We start from the raw sequence: 16,618 nt of genomic DNA, 5'->3' as shown, positions 1-16,618 counted from the left end.
GGTAGCAAATATTGTTCTATTTACTTGCCTTCTGTCCATACTGTGTGATTTGAAGGTGTTAACAGTTGCTGGGATCTTCTTTTTAATTCCTTTCTTACTCCAACAAGAAATTTCAGGGATCATCTTAGAATGTTTTTTTTTCTAGCAGAACTGCCACTTCCAGGATATCCAGTGCTCTTAGTCTTGCCTGCTTTTAAAATCTAATCAGAAGAAGAGAAGATAAGACTCTTCCAAGTTGTATGGTGTGAGAGTGAAGGAGATCATAGGCTGGAGAAATCATCAGCTGGAGATAGGTCGAACAGCCTCCTCCTTTAGGGAGTGCCTCTGGCAACTATATGTCCGTGTTGCAGGTGAAGCCCTGTCTGGGAAAGCAGAGTGTAAACTCAATGTGCCTTATAACAAGTCTTTAGCAGCTGTCTGTAATGTTAATTAACTGGGCAATTAGAGGAGTAATATAGACCACACCTTTTCACTACACTAGGCAGGGTGCTCTGGCACTGCTCTTAACTATGTGTGCCAGCCAAGATCTAAACACCTTCCTGGCTGCTGCTGGAGTCTTCCCATGCCACATTAAGGCAGACAAAGATATTTGCGTAGAGAGCTTAGATGTCTGTGTGGAGGCTGAAGGGTCTGGGGAGGAGAGTCCCTGCCCAGTTGCTCCCTGCTGCCCTCCATGGGGTTGCTGAACCATCCCAAAGTGGCAGGGAGTTCTGGGCATGTAGTCTCTGGGGTTCAGGTAGATTCTCCTGCAGGGACAGTCCCTTCTGGTGCAGAGCTGGATCTTGCTGTCATGGATCTGCTGCTTAGTGTAGGGCACATGCAGTGGTAAGTGGAGGTGGGTGGGCAGAGAAGTGAACTTACTTCCCTTATCCACTCTGTGGGAAGCCTTCTGTGCTTAAGGCTTGCTATTTGGTCCCTAGCAGGAGGGGAAGGGCAGCAGCAGTGGGAAGCACAGGGTGAAAGCTAGGCAACACAGAGGTTTCCTCTTCTGGTGTGCTGTACCCCTCTTCCTAGCCTGTTTTCCTCTTCCACTGGGGTGTTAGTGGCTTTCATTGCTGCTTTGTTTTGCAATTTTCTCTTCTGCAAAAGTGTATTCTTTCCCTTCTACCTTCACAGGTGGATTTCTGGCTTTCTCTTTTTTTTTTTTTTTCCCCTAGGCCTCTACTTTCTTTAGTTGGGTCTCATTGACTTTTCTCCTTTACTTTCTTTTGAGTAACTGCATGTGACTTCTTGTGTCAGCAACCTCTTTAGCTTCCCTCCATACTGCCTGGTTGTACAAGCTGAACTAAAGGTGTTGTGTGTTGCTGTAGGCATTGGCTTAGGCTCCTGCAGATGAAGGAAAGCTGCTTTGCCCAGGAGGGTGCTGTGGGCTGTGAACAAAAGAGAAGTTGAGGAAAAGCAGCCCTGAGGACAGCCAGCACCTGTCAGTGGAGGCTGCTGTGTGGTGCTGCTAATGAATCCAGATACTCAGAAAGAAACCTGAATGCTGAATATCAGCATGTTTTGTCCCTGGTGCCTTCACTCTTTCCTGTGGAAGTGATGTGTGCTGCCCTGCCATGTCTGCCCACTCCGTGGTTTTGGAAGCACAGCCGAGCAACAGCACCTAATACAGGACTGCTCAAAATGAACATCCATGTTTGGCTGTATCTGAACTTTCCAAAGGCTCTTTGCTCTCTGGATCTTTTAGAACAACACCAGCCTCAAAAGAACAAAAGCTGGCAGGTAAACAATTCCTTTCTTGACCAGCTATGCTCACCTGAAACCTTAAATGTGTGGTGGTTGCTGTACTACAACCCAGGTGTTCATTAATAAAGTACCTGAAAACAAGTATCATAATAGTGATGCTTTTATTAAATTTCTTATGCTAGTATTACAATGTATCCTGGAGTGGAGAACTATACAGTATCTTACATGTTATAAATATATTTATTTCTGAAAATACATGAATATATTTCATATAATGCTGTAATAAAAAAAGAGTGCTAGTTCATTTAAAAAAATAAAAAAAACAACCACAACCTATACTGTGAATAGAGGTGGTGGGGAATACCAGTTCATGATGCTATCTATGTCTTAAAACACTTTAAATTTAGTTTGCACTGATTCACATTCCTTACAGTCTCTGTAAAGCTGGAAGAATAATGGAGGGTGTAAGTTAATGCAGGATTTTAGTCCCCTGTATTTATGGAGATTATACAGACTATTCACAGAATAATAAAGTTATAAATCTTTCTAGCTTTGGATGAAGCTAGCAAGATATACAGTGAATAACCAACTCCTGCAACAGCAGCTATAACTGAAACGTTAAACACAACACCTACTTTATGGTGCTAACTTTGAGTCAGCACAGACTTTTTTTTTTTTCTTATTGGGGTTTGGCTGTTGGGGTTTTTTGGAGATGCTAAGTAACAACCCTTCTGAGTACCTGGAGAACCAGACCTGGGCTGCTGCTTTCACTCACCCCTGCAAACTATAGCTGCCCTGGGAGAGCTTGGCTGGGATGCTTGGAATCTCAGAAGAGATCCTGCTCTCCTTTTGAGGACTCCAAGGGCTCTAGCAGATCTGAGTGAGCAAGGGGGAAGCATCTGTTACTGAAAGGCTAAACCTGCTGAAGTTGATCCATTCCTGCCAGCTTCTCAAATCTTGTTTCCCAGGCAAGTTAGGTTTAGGGAGGGGACTTTTAAACAGCAATTACTTGACTTGCAATGATATTGTAATTTAGAGGGTAGAATAATCTTTTAACAAGAGGCAATGTTGGTTTAAATAAATCTTTACTCCATGTGCATTAATTATTGTGCTAGTACCAATATAAGAGCTGGTGTGCAGAGACCACTGCAACCATGGGATCTTCAGAAGCATGTGCTGTCTGTCCCTTGAGTCTGGAGTCAGCGGACACATGGCAATAAGGCAGCCACCAATTGTGGCCATAGTGTTACATGGTTGTTAATGTGGCCCAAAAGAGCGGCAGCTTATAAGGGATGTATGTATTTGAATAACTCTTCCTTGCAGCTCTGTTCTCCCTCTTGCCTTTTCCCAGCAGAGAGTACAGGCTGAGCCATACATACAGCAGCATGACTACCCTATCTACAGCCTCAGGCCCCCACCTACACAGTCAAAGGACTTAACCTGCAACTTAAAAGTAGGAATTCAAGCCTGGTTCTGCCCCTGAGTGATAGCATAAGAGCTGGGCTGCCTGGTGAAGCTGAGGTGTTGCCTTAGATGCACCTTCTTGTTGCTTGAAAGGCTGATTCCTGCAGTGCCCCTCACTCTGGTCTCTGCAGTGAGCCTGCACGATGCCAACTTCTGTGTAGGGTAGTGCTGGAATTGAGGGGCCTCTGCAGAAGGAGCAGGCCTACAGGATTAGAAGCTTATGGTGGATTCAGGAATGGCCTCATAGGAAGTCTTGGCTCTGCAGACTTGGTTTTCCCGTTGGATTCCAGTAAAATGGCACAGCTGGCCTAATGCTGCTCTGAAGGGAGGAGCTGTGTTGGGGACAAGCAGAGACTGCAACTCAAACCCCCCCCCGGAGGGAGGAGGCTGTCCTTCCAACAGCCACTTCTGTCACTGGGCAAAGAGTTCCTGGCACTCTTCTAGATGCTGCTGTGTGCTATAAAGCTTAAGTTTATTTCAGCTGGAGAAGGTCCCCAGAAAACAATGATAACTTAAAAGCTTCAATGTTTCGGGCAATTCTGTTCATAACCCAAAGAGGAGGAATAATTTCCAAATCTTATTTAAAAGTCTCTTGGTTTTGTTGCCAAGATGCTAACAGCAATTTTCATCTGTAGCTTGACTTTTGTATGTATACTTCAGATTCAGGAGTGAAGCAGTATGTAGCTGAGCATGTATCTGTCCGCAGACCCTTCTCAACCTCCCCCTTCCCTCTTTCCCTTCCAATGCTCAAATCGGAGTTGCTCTGTTGACAACTGTAGGATGCCAGTTGCACGAAGCAACCCGGGGGTTCTTGGTTTTGTGTCCATTGGTGTTGCCACTTTGCCTTCCTGAAACAGAAACATGCAGTCAATGTGAGAGATTAGAAAGGGTTTCTCTGCGTTTAACCCATGGGCTGAGTTGGGAAGGTGGAAGATGAGGCTGAGCCTGGTTCTCTTTTAGTCTTGATTATGGGCAGATTGTCTCTTTCCCAAGACATCTGGTTGGCTTATTATTTGGGAGTCTTTTGACTGATGGCAGAAAAATGAATTTGCTGCTGTACTTTTTGTAAAAAGGCTGCATGATGTAGCCTATATGACTACAAAGGTGTTTAAATTGTGGGGGTTTTTGTTTTGTTTTTTTTTAAAGAAAAAGCAGGGGGACTGTTAAAATGAAGGTGTATGGGCTAGTCCTCAGCTGGCATAAATCCATACAAAATTCTGACCTGTTCCTGTCTTTGCATGTTGGATCATGTCTGGATGAAGGAACAGGACTGTCTCATTTTTGTGCTGAGAACAGGCAAAAAAAAAAAACCCAACCCACAAAGAAACATATGCTGCTTTACTTATTTTACCTTGTTCCATTTGACTGGGGTTATCAGAAAGGCCATATGTTTTCATTCTTTGTATTTTGCCCCAGAACAATCATGGAGTTCCTCTCAGTTTTCTTCAGCTCTGAAGATATAATATCTGGCCTTAACAAATGGAAAAATACAATTAAAACTAACAGTGGTCAGAACTCATGGCTGTGTTTTTAGCATTAATATGCTGTGCATATGTACCCAACATCCAAGCTGCACCCAAAGCAGCTTCCCCCTCTCCAGTTTGAAATTCCAAAACAGATGCTGTCCAAATACTTGTGGCAGCATCCAAGAAAAGACAGCTACAAAATGCAGCACTTGGCATGGAGTCATAATTTAATGGATGGACACAAACATAATTTTGTTGAGAGCAACCAGTATTTTCTGCCTAGCTGGAAGCGAGGGGGAGAGACTGGTGGGTGAATGTCACAGGGAAGTTAAAAATTCTGGCCTGAAGTACTAAGTAGGAAGTGAGATGTTCTGAAGAACAACACTACGCTAGCTCTATGGACTGTCTCCAACTTAATTTTTTGTTGGTTATTTATTACATACAATTGAAATAAGTGTAATGCATCCTGTTTGGTTGTAATGGTTTAGTTAGCTCAGGCCTCCAGGACTTATGAAAGACAAACCTTTTGGAACACTTTTTAAAAATAGCTGCTGTTTAAGAAAGAAAAGCTGTAGGTTTGGGATTTTTAATGCAATATTTCAAAGCTATTTACAGAAAATAAATAGCTATTTATTTCAAATAATAATAATAGCTGTTTACTTCAAATCTTTGATTTGAAGAAGTTTTCAACTCAAAGTCCTGACTGATGTGGTGCAGACTCTTTATTTTGCCAGCTACTAATTTGTTTTCTTTTTAATCTAAATGTACAATTTTTTTTTGTTGTTCAGCTCTTAATTCTTTTACAATGGAATGGTCAAACTTCTGCCTTGATGTTATTCTTTAAGTCTTTGGCTGCTTCTCAACCCTGAGCACAGAGATCTCCCTTGGTAGTAATTTCCCATGTCAAGAGCAGTGTTCAGACCTGGGTCTGAGGCTCTAGGGCCCTTTTCAGCCTTTGCCATACAATACTGAAGATGGGTTTTTTGTAATGTTAGAACTGCACTGTCCTTCCTAACTTACTTCACCCTAACCACAAAGTAGTCATCATACAGCAGCAAGCTTTTGGTGGCTGTCAGACTGAAATTAGCATCCTTACCATGAAAGATACTGTAATTTGAGGTTAGCTCATTCCCACACAGCTGCATTAAAGCTGCAGCTCCCATAGATACGCAGGTGGGTGTGTCTGCACAGGAATGCCAGGCTGGCATTGCCCAAACCTTCCAAAATTAGTTCCTGCCCTGGAAAGAGGTTGGGGATAGCATCAGAAAAACTCCTGAGCACAATTGCTTTCACTGAGATGGCTGGCTCTGTACCTCTGCCAGGACTGGAATAACTGCTGGACCAGTCTGCTTCTGGGCAGCAGTCACAGCAAGTAGTGGAAGACTGTATGTCTTGTCTGTTTGTCCTGAAAGGGAGCTAGGGAAAGTCAGGAAGAATGATACAAAGGTGCTAATGCACAACTTGACCCTGGATTTTTGGGGATCGTTTGTAACACCATTCTAGCCAGAGACAACTTCACACATTTTATAACGTCAGATGGAGTGGCAACGTACAGGCAATAAATTGATCAAGGTAGGCTCCTGCAGAATTTGCAGAACAGCTTTCACAGGCCAGGCTTAGATTCTCTCCTCACTGTTCAAAGCAGCATCAGACTGTAATTGTTTAACTAGGGCAAGTATTTGACCGTATGATGCTCCACTATCATTTGAGAACAGTTTTCTGTCACTAAACCAGTCAGAATGGAAAGGCAAAAAGTTCTTGTCTTGGGGGTCATTTGAGCTGGAAGTGAGTTCCTTGCTCTTTGTGGAGGGATCATTCTGCAACAGTTGGGGTAATAAATCCACTTTTCCTGCCATAGGTCAGATCCAGGTCCATGTGCTGCTTAAGTTCATAACATCATGATCAAGTCATTCATCAGCCTGTTCTGGCCCTTTGCACAAAACAGATGTTGCTTTGCGGGAGTAAACGTACTAGCAGGAAAAAGAAAATGAAATGAAAACCTGAGCCTGTTTAGAACAATGTATGACAAACCACTGAGTCTTGTGCTAGTATGTTTACCTTGGCAGGCCCCCCCCTCTCCCGCTGGAAGAACCAAGTTCTCTCTCTCTACTATGAGAATTCCTTTGTGAATGTTAAAAAAAAGAAAAAAAGACAGAAAAGAAAAACAAAACAACCGCCCTGGAGCAGATCATTCATCATAAGCAGACTGGGAGCATGAAAGGGAATTTGCTTTGACCTAGTTACAAAAACAAAAACAGAGAGACTTTCTCTAATTGCCCAAATGACTCAGGTGGGACTGGGTGTCAAAAGCAACAAATCTGTGCTTCCTTCAGAGCTGTATGTTAATACAGGGCACCAGGCTCCAACCTGTTCCAGTTCAAGACCTTGGGAGATGTCTCTGAGCCAAGGAAGCCTGGGTAAGCAAAAGCCAGCCAACTCCATATGCCTGCATGTACAAACAGGACCGGGAGCCAGGACAAACATGTTTCATAAATTATAACAAAGACAGTGGCTTTAAATGCTGAGAGTATCAGGGCTTCAACATTTGCTTTGCCAAGAGCTGCAGACAAGTGAGACTTTCTTGCTTTACCATTCTGGTGCTGCTGTAGGAAGGACTGGCCTCCTGTCCAGCAGCATTTGCAGGGCTGTCATTGATCCACTAAACCTAACTTTTTATTTCAAAGGAGCCTGAGGGCAACTACATATCCAAAATGCCATGGGAGCAAGGTGACCAGCTTTTCCAGGCACCAGTGAAAATCCCAGTGTCAGTGCATTGCTATTGCAGGGTGTGGAGTAAAAAGAGCAAGAGCAAATACAGCTAGGGCTGGGGAATAAGAGCTAGGAAGCAGGAGAAGAGGAATTGGAAGGAGATAAGGGGCATGAGTAGAGGCAAGGGTTTTATGTAGCTATATGGGAGAAGAAAGTTAGTAAAAAAAAAAAGAGAAGGCTATTCTTCACCAGCTACAGAAAGCAGCCTGGAAAAATCAGTGTACAAGATCTCTGGGGCTGCCCAGTTACAGCCAGGTAAAAAATCGTCCATTTGGCATCTCGCAATACAGCATTTCCATGACAGTAGTAGTTGTCCAGTATATGTGTGAAAGTAGCAGAAGCTGTTTCTGTTAGGAGCTATTGGGCTGGCCCTTCATTGGAAGTACATCGATGTAGTCAGCTGAGGACCTAGCCTGCAATTCTCACACTGGGAGCACCGGTGGTGTCCTCAGTGCTGCAGAGAAAGGGCCAATCAGGAGGTTGCAGAGACAGGACTTTTCTGAAGCCCAAATAAAGTTCTGGTTCTATTCAGGTTTAGAGGGAAGGTTCAAAAGAGTTTGTATTTTTTCCCAGCTGGTTCACTGTCTATTTTAGATGGAACTGTTTGATCTCTTTCTGCTTTGTGTTTCTTTCAGTTTCCCAAACAATAGGAGGAAGCTTGCCTGTTACGTGTGCTTGGGCCCCAACCAAGCTTTTCCCAGCTGGAAAAATCACTCCATGAACTACAGAAGGGGTTTTTTTCCAGCTATAATTACAAGATTCCTAGTTCCCATATGCATTTTGTAAGGTAGGTACAGGCTGTCTAAGGGGAGCAATGGGACATTCCTGAGTGCTTTAACAACTGCTGTTTCCCTACCATCACACCCTCTAAAACCTGAGGAGAGCTTAAGCACATCTGAGCTGTTCCGCTCAAGGTTACCAAGACCTCAGCTGAAAAAACACAGGGAGGTGCACAGCCCCATGTAATGCTCCTTGCTTTGGTGAGTAAGATACCCAGGCTCTTCCTGTTACCTGATTATATAAGCAAACACCCCAAATTCACCAGACCAGCTGGGAGGACTTGGCAAGTGCACAGGGAATATCTATGCACTGTCATCACCTCAGATAGACATGCACCACAGAGTATAGCTCAGAGGCCAGGCTGTAACTAGCCTGGTAGACAAACTTGCCCAAGGGACCAGCACAGATCTCTGAACAGAAATGAGGTCTCATGCTTGACCCAAATGTTCAGCTACAGCAACAAGCAGGTCCCAGCCATGAGCACACATTCAGCAAACTTCATCTCCCCTTCCTCTGACAGGAAACCTTCCAGCTGATCCTGACTGTCCCATCCCATCACACATCACATGCAATACGGGTTACTGTTCCACTGGATGAAAGATTTCACACCTTGGTGGATAGAGGAGAGCATTAACCTCGACTGTAATGCTTAGGAGGGAGCAGAAAGAAAAATAATTAGGCTATAGAATGGCTCTGACTAATTGTCAACATCCCGTTGCCCTGTTGCGGATAAGCACCTTCTTTTAGGGACCCTAATGTTTCCATTATTCTCACACAGGTAACATTATCCAGTTGGGATCTCAGAGCACCTGGGCACTAAGGAAGCAAATGGCTGTGCTGGCCAGGACCACCACATGCAATGGAGAGAAGGTAAGCAGAGGTCTTCTCTGGCCAGCAACAACCAGAGGTAAATCTCCCACCACCTCCTCCCAAAACTAAGTGAAAATCTCCCATAGCTCTGCCTTACTTGTACAGCTGTGGGCAGGACCTCTTCAGAGCAGCGGAGGACAGCCCCAGCTTGTTCTGGTTTCTCAGCCGTGTCTTCCTCATAAGATCCCTCATTCTCCCCCAAGCATGGCTCTCGCCCTAGGGAGCAAAAAGAAACCACAACTTGAAGGACCAGAGGCTAGCTGCTGGCAGACCTCATCTGGCCGACATATGATGCTTTGGGGCACTCCAGGGTGGTAGGAAGAAGGGAGCTGCTTCATTTTGGACAGATAAGAGTCAGGGCCCACAAAAGAATTTTTAACACCCTGCAATGATGCCCAGTGGCCAGGTTGTACCTGTATAGGACACAATGAGACAAGATAGATCAACTGTCAGTAATACCATCCTTTTTGTATTTTATTTAGTAACATTCCTGTATCTAGGACCCTGTTGTTCTGACTTACAAGTTTCAGAGAGTGAGGGCAACTGATGAGTGCTGACTAGCTGCTTAAAGGCACGTTTCACCTTATTGTTATACTGTACTAAAGGAAAAGATCGGTTTGGTTTCTTACCTACTCATATGCACCCAGGGGGGCCTTTACAAGAAAAACAACCCAAAAAAGCCGCTTGACTCCCTTCTTTCTATTAGGCCAGTTGCATTGGTATCAGCCCTTTTCAAGGTGGTGACTTTTGTGGACCATGAATTAGAAGAGATCAAGCCTTTGTTTCCCTGTCTGCAAGCCACAGCTATTGGGCACATACATTTGAAATGCTAATAGAGATTATCAGGAGATCAGGGAGTCTCATGAGGCCCTCCCTCATGTTTGTTCTCTCTGGGCTGAGCTCATCTGGACTCATGAACTGAAAAGGAGCCACACATCAAAAAAATCTCATTATTTTTTGCTACATTGTTTGAAATTTCCTAAAGTAATGGCTGGAAAACCTTGGGAACAGAACAAAAAAAGATCATGCCTCAGGACTAGCATAATGGGGAGAGACAATTCCCGTTTTGGTAAAGTTCTCAAACCATTGTCACTTTCGGGGCATTGTTCTGCCCTGTCCTGAGGTGCCTTCCCACTGTGCCACCAGCAGAGCCATTACTCCATGAGTTGTGGCCACCTTGGGAGCACAACGTGGCGACTGCCCAGCCCCACACATCAGCCCAGGCAGAGCCAATTGCGGTAATTCTTCTTGGGGCTCTGCTAAGTTTTCCGTTTAAAACTTCAGATGAGGTCATGGGCTTTGCTGAAAACTGCAACACCAGTTTCTGTGCTATTGAGTTAATTGCCCATAAGTGAGACTGTTTACTCATGGAAATATAAAACCTTTGTGTTTGCTACTAGGATTAACGTATGCTATGGAAGGGTTTTGGAGGCCTCAGCAGTTAGTCCCTCATTGTGCTGGTGTTGTCCCAGAAAAGCAATCAGTGCTAATATCACAGAAAGCCTGAGCAGTTGCCTGTTCCTGAAGGCTAGCTAGCTGTTGCCTGCAGTGGGGCTGGGAGGACAACGGACCGCATGCAGTAAGTCATAATACATGTCTGTCTGTTACTTTGATAGTAAGCTTCGGGGGTCAGTGAACCTCTTTTGTTCACGCATAATGCTGTGCACTACAGGGGCTTGGTCCATGATAATGCAGGTACAAGTTAAATATATTGTGCAAAGGCAGTACATACCGAGATGATCTTGCTGACATCCAGACCCTAAAAACAAAAGGCAAATACACTGATAAATAACAAGACAGTGAGACCATTTCACAGTGCTGGGAACAGACTGGGCTCTGTTCTCAGCTCTGCCCTGGAGTCCACCCATAACCTTGGTCAAGTCCTTTATCTCTTTAGGATTCTGTCTCTCCTGTGTGTGATAATCCCTTCTTTCCTCCTCTGCCTCTCTTACTGCAGAAGTTGGCTGGACACAAGCCAGAGCACAGAGCACCTTTCAGGATTCAGCCTTGATTTGGTTTCTGAAGTTCATCGAAGTATTTGCAACCTATTTGCAACTTTGGGGTGGAAATTTCGTGAGAAGGTCTTTCCTGTGAGAGACCTACTCCTTCCTCTTTCCTGTCAGGCTGGGAATACTCCTGACTGGAGCCTCTGCCCTGACATTTCAGCACTTCTGATCCCCGCTGGAACCTGAAAGTGCTGAGGCAGCCACAAACAGTGGGAAAGAAAGGGAGAGGAGAAGCATTCGTCCTGGCTCCCTTGGATTTCAGCAACATGGTTTCCCTGAAACATGCTTTGGGGACTGGAGCTTATTACACCGATATGCTGCCAGTGTGGTAATAAGTGTTGCCAGCTAAGAACTGACCCACTAAAATTTTTATGTGTGGTAATGAATGTGTGCTTGGTTTAATGATGCTAGCAGCAGTAGTGAAGATACTTAGGACAGAGTTCATATGTTGAGTTACCTGGAGTTAGTGAGGGCTAAAGCCCATGCTGCTGTCTGTAGTGGTCTTCTCCCCTGCAGCAGTACTCTGTGCCTTTCTTGACATAAAGACATAGGCACTGTCTTCGCTTAAGGCTGGGAGCAGAGAGGCACAGAGCACCCTGGCCCTCACTGTCCCAGCCCTATTCAGTAGCAGACAGGCTTGTTCTCCCGGCACCCCACTCTGCTCTACCTGAGTAGAATTTTCCCTGCTTCTCCCACAGGTCCCACTCGCAGTCTGGCTCCAAGCTTATCACTCACCTTTCTTACTGCAGGGTCCTTTGACGGAAAAGCCTGTCTCTCAGCCATATTACCAGCTTCTCTGAACTCATTCTCCTTGTTGTTCCTATTGTTTGATGACTTCCTGAGCCCCGGCTGGCTGTTTCCTGATTCCGGGTACCTCTCTCTTCCTGCAATGAAATGCAATGCCTGCTAGGACGGCCTCTGGGCAGTGCTGCCAGCAAGCTGCGACTCCAGATGGGATGAGAACCCTAAGGACTTAATGATGGGATGAACCCCCATGTGTCTTCATGCCACTATAGTGGAAAGAAGGTAAGTGCTCCAGTAAAGTGTCTGACCACGGCAGCACTTTCTAATGGCCTCCTCATGGTCTTATTTCCCTTCCAGGCCTGCTCTGAAACTGCCAGGAAAGAGCATTTCTGAGCTTCAGCACTAGAGATCCCAAAGGCCATTTACACTCTGACTCAATCTTGCTAGGAGGTGTGTTGATATTCTGCATTGCACCAGGTATTAGAGGCAGGCTGAAGTCCAAGGTTTGAAATAAACTAATCAGCCTCGCTTAGTGGGCTGGTTCACATCTAACATTGGATCCAGACTTTTCAGCTGGCTTTATCATCAGTAGGCTGAGCTCAGTCTTTCTCAGCCTCCTGGAAAAGTTGGTCTCTGGATCCAACCTTTGCAGCTAGGGCTTATTTCCACTCGGTCTATAGCATAAGTCATCCTCCAGGAATGTGTTCTGTGCCTGCTTGAGAGAGTAGGAGACTAACAACAGGCATAAGGCTTTCCATCTTAGATCAAATCCTACCTTGGTTGGGGGGATTTTAAAGCCACATGGAGGGGCTCCACTAATGGACCCATACAGGCATGCAAAGTTTCCAAAAGAGAGACCCATTTTCTAACACATTTGTCCTAATCTTTGTAGCCACAGCTGCAAAGTAAAAAGTCCTGCTTCACACATGTGAAGCAGGAAGTGTTAAAATTGTAGGTGTAGACAAAGCATTTTAAAACACATCTCTCAGAATTCCAGCTAAGGTATAGTTCCACTAACACCTTGCACTGTTCCCATCTGTCTTTCCTAGGGAAAAGGAAGTTGCTGGTCAGCTTACTTCACCAACTGGTGGCAAGCAGTAGGGCAGGTTAGAGTTATTTGAACTCACCATTGCAGCTGCTTAGCTTTTCAGTGTTCGCTCCTATTTCTGGGATGATGGAAAGATCAGAAGGGTTTCCAGTCTGAACCAAGAGGCTGTGAGGTCTGCTCCTCCCAGAAAAAAATGTCTTCATGTCTTGGTATGAGTTGAGGAAGACGCTGGCAGCTCCACAGGAGCAATGCTGCAGAAGGTATTCCTACACCAGACAAAAAGAAAGCATGCAGATTCTTAGGTTGCCACAGCCCAATGTAACCAGGTGGTACGATGGTACAAATTGCAATCATTCCAGCCCAGGGATGACCAGCCTTGTCCTGAGACCCATCAGAACCCAGACAAATTATTTAATTCTGTAAAAGGGTGAGCAGCCTGAAGTTGGTAATATAGATTTTTCATGGGTTCATTGGTATTTAACTTAAATTGCCTAATATTCAGCATTTTTTGGGTTTGTTTCCCAGAAGGAATTGAATACAAGTTTCTAAACACAGAGCTGCTCAGCTAAGGCATTTGTATAAATAAACAGATCTGTTATAATAGTGACTTGCATTTTAAGATAATGTTATTTGTTTTGGCACATGCACAGACAACAATATCTTGTATTTTTATTGATGGGATACCATAGTTTGCTTGCATGTTACCAGTCAGATTCACTGTATGTGGTACTTCAGCTGGTGTACTTCTGCTGTAGCTGGTATGGTGGGAAGGGGAGATTTTCTACCTTGCACAACCATGTTGCACAAGAGTTTAGTAGGGTAGAAAGCAAGGCGAGCTTTACCCAGCTGAAGTGGAAAGGGAGCCAAACTGTTTATTGGTGTTGGGACCAGGACAGGCCAACGCCAGTTTAGCACCTCTGGAGACCCCCAAGCGACTGACAGTTTTAATGTAACATCTTATTTGGATAAGTTGCCACAGCAGCATGGCAATTTGCATTACCTATACCTTTGGAAGCTGCTTTGAAAATATTATGAAAGATGCTGCTTTTGGCCCACAGCATTAAAGATTTCCTTGTAAAGCAACGGATGTGGAGTAACCATGTTCCCTTTGTGTCACAAGATCAAAATGTCATCAGTCTCTGTGGTGGTGTCTGTACAGCTCTCAAGAACAGCATCAGGAGCACTGGCTACCTACGATCCTCATGACCAGCTCTTAATACCACACTAACCCATCTCTGCTCTGGGCGTTGTGTTTTCCCTAGCTATGTCTGGGGTATGGAAACCTTTCCATGCTCATAGCCTGCATGGAGAGTGAACATGGTTTGGAAAGTAGCTTAGGAGTCCCTCCAAGACAGGGTATGGACAGCAACCTCCAAGTTTCATGGCAAATGGGGGTAGTAGTGTTCCTCTTCTACGCAGAGGGGCTGTAACTCTGAAGAGGAAAATGACAGAGAGCTGCTCAGATATAGGAGATGCAGGCACCCCAGAGATACTCAAGAGAGAGCACCCAGTTTTGCAGAGCACATTGCAAGTGCTGCATGTTACATCTGGGGGTCCAATTCCCCACTGAACAGTATGGGACAAATGCAGCTGAGAAGGCACCACTGAGAAATCTTGGAAAATACCAAAAAGATCAAAGTTTCAAATATTTAAATGAAAGCATGGTGCCTTTCATTTCAGTGTGAGCTGGGGGGGAGGGGGCACGTACACCAGATGAGGATTTGACCCTGAAGTTGCAGCTTGGAGGAGTTACTTTGAGCAATGACTCACAGTTGTAAAGCTTCAGGAAATGTGTTAACAATTCCCAGGCTCTATGTAGGAGGCTGCATTCCTCTAGGCATGAGAGATGGGTACATGGAAATGACGGGCTACTCTGCTCTGCAACCTGACTCACAACTTGGCTTTGGCTCTGAGGAGGAGTCAGTCACCTACTGCAGATCCAGTCCCAGCAGGTGGGAAAGCAGCACCAGGGGAGGAATGACACTGTCAGGAGAATAAAAGACTCGCCACAGCATGGCTGGGAAGAAATAGCTGAGTATGACAAACCCCTTCTGTTCCTTTGGGGAGTGATAAAATAAATAGAACGGAAGGGGAGGAAAAAAGCTGGAAACCTGGTGTGATGGCCAAAGAAAAAGCACTGAGAAGCAGAGGTGGGGTAGAGCCGAACAAAATATGCAGGGGCTAAAAAATGCTGTTTAGGAGGATGCTGAAATGATTTGCAAATTTCCCAGCTACCTCTGGCTGATAAAAAAAGACAAATGGAAACACTGAGATGTTTCATGTCAGACATTCTTCATTTGGCAGCTCAGAAGTGCAGGAAGGGAAAGAGAACATGGATTTGGGTAGTGGTACCACTGCTTCTCTTTCCCATTGTGTCTGTTTTGGGGAAAATTCTGGGATTTTGACAGTTTGAAACCAGAAAGGAAAGAGCGAGCTTTTAATTCAAAACACAATCACTAAGGAGGTCCATGGAAATGTTTTGTTTTGATAGCATTGATGGAGGGATTGTTCTTGGGAGTTTTCAGCTGTAGAGAAGTTAAGGCTACTGATTCGAGCTGTCCATTGCATGAGGTGAGAAGGACACATTTTAACTCAACAGAAGCAAGCACAGCTGGGAAACAAAACTGAACAAGAACAGAAACCCAAGCCCAAGGGAAGCTGAGCCCACTGTGGTGGGTAAGGACTCCCTGAAGACCAGAGCAGCCTGCCCAGGTGGGTGTGGGGTCAAGTAAATCAGCATCTTCCCTCACCCAGACTTGGAACTTTCCATCTGGGCCTTAAGTATATAATTTAATAGAAGATACTATGGTGTCTGCTTACCTCTTTTATCTGGCTCATCTTCTGCTCTTTCTGCAAGCTGCACACTTGCTTTTGGAGACGCAAGTTGTGCTCCTGCAGCTGCCCAATCTTCTCAATCAGTTGGCAGATGTGTTCCAGGTATCCCAAACCAGATCCCAGGGCTTTGCTGTTACCTTGGTTCACCTGCAATGACAATGCATCTTGGACCATGGAGTAACAGCAAAGCAATCCTTACTAGCAGTTGGGAGCCCAGCACACTCCTTACAGCGGGCTGTGATAAAGACACTCAGGCTTCCTCTTGCAAGTGGCTTTGGTTATAGCCAGATCTAAGGTACAGTGTTGCTTGCTCACAGCTCTTTTCTGGATTACTCAGCAAGATGCGCCATTAGAGGGACTCTTCTGACTGATCACAGGCTGACGCAGAGGAAAACCTCATGACAGCCTGTTTCTAGTTCCACCTCCCAGGCTAAATGTTGTCTTTTACTGGCCACAGGACCCTTGCAAACAAATATAGTTCTACTGTATGGTACAGATGGCTGGGGTTAGTATGGCTCTTAGCCCATAGCCCTCAGTGCAAGTCACACTTAGGTCTATTGAGACTGAGCTTGGCTCCTACCCAAAGGCACATATATGCAGGTTACAGTGATTTGCTGCTTTGTGACCAACTTGGGGGTGCATTTTGTCTGCCTCTGGCAATCTGCAACCATTATGGCACAGCTGAACTCAGACCCTCATCACTGGTGGGTCAGTGAGAGGGACATGGGTCTGAACCAAGCTGCCAAAGTGAAAGAACATCTTTCCACTGGTCTTTAGCAGATCCCAGCTTACATCCCTGCTGTTACTTTCTCAGTCATTAAGAGATGCCTGAAGAAAGTCTGCAGGATCGAGTTTGCCATCTGGCTATCGCAGGATATTCTGTACCACTGATCTCTCCACACCTAGGACCTGCAGAGTCTCACTGCTACTCAGCCAAGGGCAGTGCCAGA

At 45.1% G+C, this 16,618-nt stretch overlaps 1 protein-coding gene across 5 annotated transcripts in view; it reads right to left on the bottom strand.

Moving 5' to 3' along the window:
• Positions 1-1,828: 1,828 nt before the first annotated feature.
• Positions 1,829-16,618, bottom strand: part of LOC104315669 (uncharacterized) — a 32,311-nt gene continuing 17,521 nt past the window's right edge. For 4 of the 5 annotated variants that reach the window (XM_069796439.1, XM_069796440.1, XM_069796441.1 and 1 more), the window contains exons 3-9: positions 15,654-15,815; positions 12,913-13,099; positions 11,777-11,925; positions 10,768-10,794; positions 9,133-9,251; positions 4,502-4,621; positions 1,829-3,998 (exon numbers count right to left, since the gene is read on the bottom strand). In XM_069796439.1, the coding sequence (XP_069652540.1) occupies positions 4,525-4,621; positions 9,133-9,251; positions 10,768-10,794; positions 11,777-11,925; positions 12,913-13,099; positions 15,654-15,815 (741 nt within the window). In that variant the 3' untranslated portion in view covers positions 1,829-3,998; positions 4,502-4,524. The remainder of the gene's footprint in view (positions 3,999-4,501; positions 4,622-9,132; positions 9,252-10,767; positions 10,795-11,776; positions 11,926-12,912; positions 13,100-15,653; positions 15,816-16,618) is intronic. The other variant, XM_069796443.1, reaches the window with a different exon arrangement.

Source organism: Haliaeetus albicilla, chromosome 11, assembly GCF_947461875.1.
Source record: "Haliaeetus albicilla chromosome 11, bHalAlb1.1, whole genome shotgun sequence".
Classification (NCBI taxonomy): Eukaryota; Metazoa; Chordata; class Aves; order Accipitriformes; family Accipitridae; genus Haliaeetus; species Haliaeetus albicilla.
This window is presented reverse-complemented; position numbering and strand designations above follow the sequence as displayed.